A 9,414-nucleotide genomic window follows, 5' to 3' on the forward strand; every position below is an offset into this window, starting at 1 on the left:
TGTGCTGGAAAATGAATAGTTGGGACAGACGTGCATCACTAACGCCAAACTCCCAGTGTATGATGTGCTGCCGCCAAAGCGCATCTCCTGTGTAAGTGAGCTACGTCAGTGGTTTTGACAAAGCTGCACTATTTCTCTCCCTGAAATGAGAATGGCCTTCTGCATGATACTGGTATTATTTGGGATGTATCTTCTTTAACCCAAATTTGCCCATCCTTTTCCCTTCCAGTTTTGTATTTTGATTATATTTACAACTATTCATGCCGGTACTCAGACCACATTCATCACCCACCCATCCACTCCCGTCTGATATCTGCTTATTTTGTTTCCACTTCCTGTGCCTTTCTCCTTTTTTCACCTCTAATAACAAGATGCATATTACAGCACAATTACACTACATTCAGGAACAAAGAATTTACTTGTTGAATTTTTTTGATTTTTGATTTTCACTTCACTTCATTTAGTGTACTGTTAACTCTGATTACCATTTCTGTTACTCACTTCTCACATGTACAGCATTACAGTACATTAACAGTTTATCTGTTAAAACAGACTTATATTAGATCCATGATCACTTTAATCAGCCAATTATTAAGAATTCCTAAAAAGTTTTTAGACATGTTGTTCAGTCACCTGCCATAAAAAAACCCATCCTGGATATTAAAGACTCCTGTGAATACTTGGAAAATGAATCCTTGATCTAAAAGTAAAAAGTTTCAAAATGATTTCATACCAATTTATTATAGAGTTGAAATATTTCCATCCATTGTAACAAGTCCCAGTTCAAAATTTTTACTGGAAGGCAAATTTTGAAAAAAAAAGATATTAACAAAATCACATTAAAATTACATTTCCTTTATTCTGTGACCAGATAAAATGTGCCAGAATAAAAATCTACCACTTTGCCAGCTTCGTGGACTGGAGGAGGACATTTTTAGAATGACTGCTTTAGCAAAGGTAGCGATAAAATCCTATGAACACCTCACTACACATAAAACTTGTATTATAGTATCAATAATAAAAGTAATTCTTCTGGAGTAAAAACATTAAATCGTGTATGCTAACCAAGCTGATTAAGAAGAGAAAACGAATTTGTTACGAAGATAAATCAGTGCTTTTTTTTTTCTAATGCTAGCTCTGTTTACACCAAGCGCAGCTCACAACTGATCTCAGACCAGTTAAAGCAGAGACTGCAGTTCAGGTAGGAGAGCAGGTCACCTACTAACCAGAAAGCTGGTGGTTCAATCCCAGTCTGCTCCAGTCTGCATGCCAAGTATCTTTGGGCAAGATACTAACCCCATGTTGCTCTCCGATGCATCCATCGGAATATGTGGATGTTAGTTATTAGGCACATGTACAAGTTGTGTAAAGCACTTTGAGTGCTCACGATAGTGTAGAAAAGCGCTATATAAGAAGCAGTCCATTTACCTGCAGCTTGCCTGTCACGCTAATCTTGCATCATTTCCTGTCATACAATGCACATAAGCAATAGCCAGCTGCAAGCTGCTGGCCTCTCAGCTTGACAAGCTCCAGCCTTTATTAACGGGACGTTCCCCTGTCAGTGCGTAGCCATGCAGCTGCGTTATTTCTGTGTTCAGAGACCATAGCCAACTGCGTCAAGATGGTAGCAATTTAAAAGATGTAAATAAGCAGGACTGTGAGAAGCTTTATGAGAGAACAGTTTGACATGAAAGGAGAGAGTCTGCTTTACTTTGGTACATTTGAACTATTTTTAGATTTCCCTAGAAAAGCACTTCTTGACTTGTTTGCTGTGAATGCAATAATTTTAATGTAAATAATGTGAATCACAAAACACCTCTATAAAGAAACACTTTGCAAACTCCCTCTAAAGAAGAAGAGACCTCTGGAAAAACTAGGGTCAGAGATTTGCCATCAAGATCTACTTATTGAAATAAACACACAGCGAGATTTCAGTGTAAATGTTAGTTTGCTAGGGGCCCAGTCACACAGGCCTGTGACCAGTAGGGAAAAAAATTGAATTCTGCAACCAGCTGCTGAAGGTTGCTGGCAGTTGCAATAAAATTGATTGCTAAAGCCTCCCACAGGCCTGGAGACCAATCAGTAACCCCTGGTAACCACCAGTCACTAGGAACAAGTGTATATTTTGTATTACCTCACCGATTGTTGAATGGTTGCACAAGGTTGCTTGGTGTCCCCATGTGAAACTGGATGCACACAGGCAGATGTTGCTGCACCGAAAACGTCCTTGTAATTGCAGATTGTCACAGACGGCCATAGTCTCTATGGAAGACTGCAAACACTCACCAACTACTTGCTAAGTGGTAGTAAAACTGTGAAGAGGGCAATGCACACCAGAAACGGAGACCATTTGACTTCAGTGTAAAAGTTGCATCTTATGAAACTTGTTAGTTCATATTCAATTTTTAACACTCAGTGTTCCTCTGTGATAAGTTAGCAAGTGCTCACAAACAAGTTGTCATCTTCCATGCAAACTAAGAATGACTGTGACACTCTGCTCGCAACCAAAGCAATCGCAAGAAGGTATTTGGTGTAGCACTCTGATACGGCAGATTTCACTCAGCGATAGTCACCAATGCCAACCAATGGAAAAATACATATTTTCCCCTAGAGGTCACCAGGGTGTCACCAACTGGTCTTACACACTCTGCAGTAACTCTGTAGTCTGAAGTTTGACAGGCTATTGTTGTCTCGAGCACTTTCAGAAGTGATGACTGTAATATCTGAATATTAAAGTCAACTGCATGCCAAACCTTGGACCAAAATTATGACACAAAACTCTTCTACAGTGAAGATAACAGCTTTACGAAAATAAAAGAAACAGCACAACACATTAATTAGTTAATTAATTACATGAATGTCTGATAAATATCTTTCAATATTAGCAAGCAACTATTAGCTAGTTCATACTGGTTGAAAATTGGTGCAGGTTTCTTTTTAGCTACATAGCAAAGATGCTGACCACTGATTCTACTTCTAACCTCTAAGCTAAGCTAGAGCATCCAAGTACATGTATTACACAGCATTTAGCCATACTTATTAAAAAAACACAGCAAGCACAAGTGCAGAAGTATGAAATTTGAGAAACACCCATCTGAAACACATTAGTACATTCCAGTTATTTACATCCGCTTTAGCTCAAATTACCACTGTGCCTAAACACAGCCTCATGGAGCTTGCAGCATTAATGTAGATTTTCAGTCTTTTTATTTGGTGTAGAATATAATGAGTGCAGCTTGCTAATACCATAAAGTGACAGAGCCTGGACTAGTCATTATTAGGACTATCATTACATCTGTTCCTGCCTGACAAAAGACCAGGGAGGGGGGGGGGGTTTAAGCACAAAGAGCCACAGGGGAAACACACACGAGACACGACCACGCTTCACCATTAATCTGTGCTGTCAAACATAAATGGGCACACAGATACACAAACACAGGCACGGTGAAGTGGTTATTTATGAAGTTTTCCTGCCTGTAGCTTTGAGGATATGTGCACTTGGCTTCTCACTTACACGTATGCACATAGACCTACCTGTAAAAAAAATATGATGTGAAAAACAAAAGGGGAAGGTGGGAGGCAACTAATGAAGCAGGAGAAACAGAAGCGAGGGGTGATGGGTGGAGAACAGAGGACTGTCAGATAATTTGACACTTATCTCAGCTGTTAGACTGAGAAAGTGAGAAATTGTACCTCATTTCTGTGTGACTGGAGCAAATAGGCTTTGCTGCAAAGACAGTATTGTGTGCATAACATGTTCAACATAATAATTCTATATGTTCTATCCTCTAAACTAAAATATGATTCAAAAAGATACTTTTTTCAGCAGCCCAAGTGACACTTTTATTGATTTAAAACGTTCAAATCCATGCTGACATTAGTGCAAAATTAGTAAAGTCTTGATTTGCAACTTATTTGATTTGGTTCTATCTGGGAAACACAGCAAGTGCGCCTTGTTTTAAAAAAAATATAGAAATTCTAATCTTGACAGTATGATAGTTTGTTTGTCCTTCTTCATGCACGTAATCTCCTTTTGGATTTTTGAATGAAGTATGAGGGAAGGAAAGGACGTTAACGTGGCTCCTGGCAGTTTATGCAGAGTGCCGGACCAGGCAGTGCATGTGATGAGCAGAGCTCTTGGCCTAACCTGATTAAGACCAAGCCAAGACCCACTCAATTAATAGGACCAATTGACTCAGTCCCACACAGCTGCCGTCTTTTCTAGGGAGCACTGCAGCAAATGAACATTGATTGAACCGAGCACGAGGTTTATGCTGAGGACTAATTCCTTCCATATTCTTGCTCACCACTTTCTCTCAGAACAATTTCTCCATATTAAAAATTCCCAAAAGTCTCAGTGATAAAGATTGCAAGAATCCATGAATGACAAAATGAAAAAAAACCCAACATTAAATCACAGATCATTTAACAAATGTGTTTAAAACATGTGACTCTGTACGTTCTTTCTGTCACGCTGTTTGAGAGGTGTTGGCTGCAGCATTCACCACCACAGTGGTCTATAAATAATAACCTTCCTCCAAGTGTCTGATTCAGAAGCTTTGATGTCTGCAGTGTATGCAGCATTTCAAGCCCATATGTGTGTGACATCATGTCTGTTCTATATGATCTACATGGAATCTGTCTCTTTAATTGTTTGGAGTCCCTCATCTACTCCCAGCAGACGAGAACATCAGCAACACGTCTTCAGTGTCAAATGCACAAAAATTACCTAAACTATACAAATTCTTGTTGTTTTACACTCTGGAGGAAGTAGCCCCATTTTGTCATGTGATGCTAACTAGTAAAATATTTCAGATGCAACTGTCTTGAGTGAAGATTGGGCCTGCAACTTTTTTTATTAGCTTTTTTCAATTAACTGTAAGAAAAATTTTGATAAGTGATTTTTTCAAAGCAAGTTAAAATCTTTTTTTAAAGCATATAATATAAAGAGAAAAGCAAAGATATCCCCACAGATGCTGAAATGCTGAAATAGTGTCTTTGGGTTGATCCCAATGAGTTTGATGAATAACTACATCAGTTTAACTGATTATTGAAGAAGTGGGCAATTAATCCTCTGCCAAGAGACCAGTCAGTAAACTGTTACAGGCCTGTTGCAGATACTGGTTTTATTAACCAGTCAGCTGTAATGTTACGCATGCATTAAATGCAGATCTTGTTCAAAGTCATCATGACTCTAACGTAGCACATAGTGTAGATTTCTGGCTGACATAGCAAAGCTTGGAGTACATTTAAGACAATGACTCAGACCTCAAAGCTTCCTATTTAAATCGATGCATGTTTCTTGATTGTTTAAACGATCACATATCTGCTTCTGGGAACCTGTCAGAAGCAGATTGGCATATTCAAATACTTTGCTTCATCTAGCCAAGCTGATAAGAGTATCTGGGATATATCTGTCTAAAAAAGTGGGTCCCAAAAATGAAGTAAATCCGGTCCTGCTTGTGTCATGTTACATTAAAATGAGCAGGCGATTCAGATTTTAAAACTGCAGTCATCCTTTTTATTGGTTTGGGCTTTATCCTATTGTAACATATGCAAATTTTGTATCAGCAATGTAGAAGAGCCCTGTCGATGAAATGACTGATTATTATGGGCCTAGTGCAGCACTGATCTTATTAAGCGATCAGCCATGATACGAAAATTTGCAAGCAATACATTTCTTTCAGCCACGTCAAAGCAGGTAATTGGCCAGACCCAAGGTGTCCAAAAAACAAGGATTGTCACAATACATTAAAATGATTCCACTTGTGCAAACTTAAAAATTGTGGCAAAGAGGTTTTTGTTTTGTCAGTAAGGATTGGCTATGTACACTTTCCGTTATCTCCAGGGCTTTTCTTCAACAGCCTTTCCTGCTCTGAACTGAAGGGACTACTGGAAGTGCATTAGTGATGTTGCCACATTCGGCACAGAGTCTGCTAAAACAGTGGTGCAGCCACACAAAGCAAACAGTCTTCAACAACAGAAAATAAAGTGCTTTCAGATATCACTCTAGCAGGGATGAATGGCATTTACAGGTAATTGTTATTGCCATTTGATTCAACAAAATGGCTTTTCACAGAAACACATCAACACACCAGTATTCGCTCAGACACAAAGCTTCCATCACCTCTACAGAGAGACGCTTAGTTGGCCTTCTCCCATTCGCACCAAAGTGTCGGTTTTAATGAGGAGCTAATGCCACACCGTTTAAAAAACACATATCTGCACCTGTGTCACAGCCAGAACCCAAATGGATTTATATTTAGACGTCTGAAATGTCTCCCTCTTCCACAGGAGTAGCTACACACCCTCTCCCATCCTGCCCTCCCTGCCTCCCACAACCTCCTCTGACAGGCAGAAAGGCCACAATGAATTCTTGACATCCATTCGTGTTAATTACAATGGCTGCACCAGTACGGCTGGAAATGTGTAATTATCAGCACCTCGGCAAGTGGAAGGCCTGTGTTTTAGCCGCTCACAGGGAAACAGTTACACTTAGACCATTTCTTCTGTAGACAACGAGGGCGTGAGCAGAGTCCTTAAAATTTCGGTGCCAGCCAATGTGTGGCCTGCGTGTGCTCTGTTTCCTATGAATAATGTGGAGCTACACAGATACAGCGTTAGGAGACTTTGTAGCCTTTCTTCTTTCACTTCATAAAGAGGCATGTGCGTCTTTATGAAGTGAGAGCTTTTAAATGTCCAAACAGGAGAGGAAGGGAGAGGAGTTGGAAAAACCTTGAGTGAGATCAGGATCTGCCTTTGAGCATCTTGCTCCCTGCCTGGTCCCATAATCTTTTCTATCCCGCTGTCACACATAACTGGTTTATTGAAGTCACTGGCTTACCACCCCTCACAGTCTCACATAAACTCCAATCACCCTGAATAATCGATGCAAAAAACAAAAACAAAACAAAAAAAGGGAGAACTGAACACCCCAAACACGATATAATCTCTCACCCGCCTACCTACCCAGCATGGGCCCAAACACACGCGGGCTGCTCATTGCATCTGTTCACAAGACACTCTTGCCAAAGACAGAAAAAAATAACTGGTCTGTGCATCCTGCCTCCTCTCTCTCCCCGGCATCTCTATTCTGCTTGAACAGAATAGTGTTGTGACAGAGATCAGACTAAGGCAGGACTCCCGTGTGCTCATCCTGGGTGTGAAGTGCAAACGCTCTGGGGAACCTATCTGCTGAAACTGCATCACTAAAACATGCAGATGACACAGAGTTACACTTGGACACAGTGTCCACAATAGAAAAAAACTACAGCACGAAATAAAACTGAATTAAATTAATCCCACGTCATTTCTTAGAAGCAAAGACTACAAGACTAAAACTGTTACTATGGAACTTCAAGCCATCACGCAAATTTTCCATCAGTGGCTCTGAGAAAACGTTTTCCTAGAGCGCGTCACTATTTAGACGGATGCATGTGGCGGAGAGAAGCGCACATATTTTTTTAAACTTTTAAAGTTGCATATTTGAAAATACTCCTAAATGTATATCAGTCACATATAAGATTAATATTACACCATCACGAACACGGTTTAACTGCGTGTAGTAGCCACGAGATAATGAGCTCATCAGAGAGCTCCTGCTTGTTACTCACGGGTGCCATCGAAGCGGGTGGCTATGGTGTCCAGGAAGGTGTTTTGCGGGGCCAGTAGCCCTCTCATTACTGGCATCCTGCTCCGGGTAGACTGGGTCCTCCTGCCTCTGCGCCCTGGGGCAGCGCTTGACTCCTGCTCAGACCCGAAACTCGGCAGGAAGCGAGAGGTGCCCGGTGCGCATCCCAGCCCCTGGAGAAGCGCACCGATTCGAGATACGCGCGGTGGCTCCACCTTGGCACCGCGGGGGTTGTGACCATAATCAACTCAGCACAGAGCGAGTCTTAACCGTGGGATGCACCTGTGCACCTCCCAACGGGGGTGAAACAAACAAACAAACAAATAAAAACGCCAGTGTGTGCGCGCGCTGGGACGAGACGAGGATGGATGCAAGTTTTGGTGCTGATGGTGAGTGGAGTTAATCTTATAGCTGCAAGCTCCTCCTCAGCTCTCTCTCTCTCTCTCTCTCTCTGCGTTGTTATCTTGCCACAACTGAGAGCAGATGCCGAGTCACATGACGCCTTTCAGGTCCTTGCCAAGCCGTGGTCCTGTTTCAAAGTGGAGGTGGGAGACAACAAAGAGACTGGTTTGAAAGCCAGTGGCCTTTTCCTCGATATGATCTGTAAAATCCAATTAAACGCAGCTACCTGTTGGGTGGGGGAGAAAGGATCCGTTTGCTGTTTGCTGGAAGCGAGCCCTGCGGAGGCTGTGTAAATGCTGGAGGCTGGATTACACAAAAGGCACCTTTGCGCATCTTACAGTGTCTTTATGAATCCGGTTCATAAAGTTATAAATGAACACGGAAAGACCTGCACATTGCATTTCTGGCTTTAACGTTTCATAAGGGTGCTATCAATCAGAAGCAAGATGACTGGACTGTTCCGCTCGCTCTTGGGTTTCCTCGGGACTGCATGGATGCGTGCTGTTGAATACAGTGGAAGGAAGCTCGGATCTCGTATTAAAGTCTTCTTCCGCCATCTCCTGGTGGAACAGCGCAAGTTAACCGGATAGTATCTTGTCTGAATTACTGGAGTATAAATTTTATTATCTGAACCAAATTCTGTATCCTAAGTCTTTTTGTTGAACCAGTCACTTTTCTTGGAAAAGCATAATCAGCCTTAACCTTGTTAACCCGATTTCATTTGTAGTTTTTCAGAATTCCTGAGAAACATTTCTTGAAACATTTCACTCCCAAATCTCAAGTTTCGCAAAACATCTGAAACCTACAGAAGAGGATCAGGGCTGCTGAGGGGGAAAAGGGAGGGTTTCCTTTTTTGTCGAGAACTCTGAGGAAAAAGTCAGAATTCTGACTTTTATTTCTTTCAGAATTCATCTCAGAAAAAACAAAACGCACCCTCACTTTCCCCCCAGTGGCCCTAATCATGTTCCATGTACCTCACTAGCACATCACGATAAGATAGAATCAGATCAGTTCTTACATTTAAACATGTTTCCTGCACATCGAAAAGAGCCGCATGAGGTGGTTCGAGCATCTGGTTCGTCAAGCTGAGGTCTTTCAGCTGAGTCCAGGTGGACCAGGACAGGCTGACTTGGGAATGCCGAGGTGTCTCCACGGCCTTGATAAGTGGCAGGAAAAGGATGGCTGGGTCTTGTAGAGTACAGTATTTGAAGTTTTAGCATTTCACGTTTATTACTTACAATATAAAATATAAGTAAAACACAAAATAAAACTAATAAATATGATGTGTAACATTTTACCTCTTGCTGTTCATGGTAAAATTAATATAAGTAATAATTTCCTTTTGGAACATGACAATGCTGAGAGTGTGCTACCTCTCTCCC

The 9,414-nt window shown here is 41.3% G+C and overlaps 1 protein-coding gene across 1 annotated transcript in view; it reads right to left on the reverse strand.

The window, feature by feature from the left end:
• The window catches only part of kcnh3 (potassium voltage-gated channel, subfamily H (eag-related), member 3), a 166,934-nt gene extending 158,174 nt beyond the window's left edge, over positions 1 to 8,760 (reverse strand). Inside the window, exons 1-2 of the mRNA XM_005475158.3 lie at positions 8,259 to 8,760; positions 7,614 to 8,159 (exon numbers count right to left, since the gene is read on the reverse strand). Of these exons, the coding sequence (XP_005475215.1) occupies positions 7,614 to 7,689 (76 nt within the window). The 5' untranslated portion in view covers positions 7,690 to 8,159; positions 8,259 to 8,760. The remainder of the gene's footprint in view (positions 1 to 7,613; positions 8,160 to 8,258) is intronic.
• Between the last annotated feature and the right edge of the window lie 654 nt (positions 8,761 to 9,414).

The sequence above is a fragment of the Oreochromis niloticus genome, linkage group LG16 (genome assembly GCF_001858045.2).
Source record: "Oreochromis niloticus isolate F11D_XX linkage group LG16, O_niloticus_UMD_NMBU, whole genome shotgun sequence".
NCBI lineage: Eukaryota > Metazoa > Chordata > Actinopteri > Cichliformes > Cichlidae > Oreochromis > Oreochromis niloticus.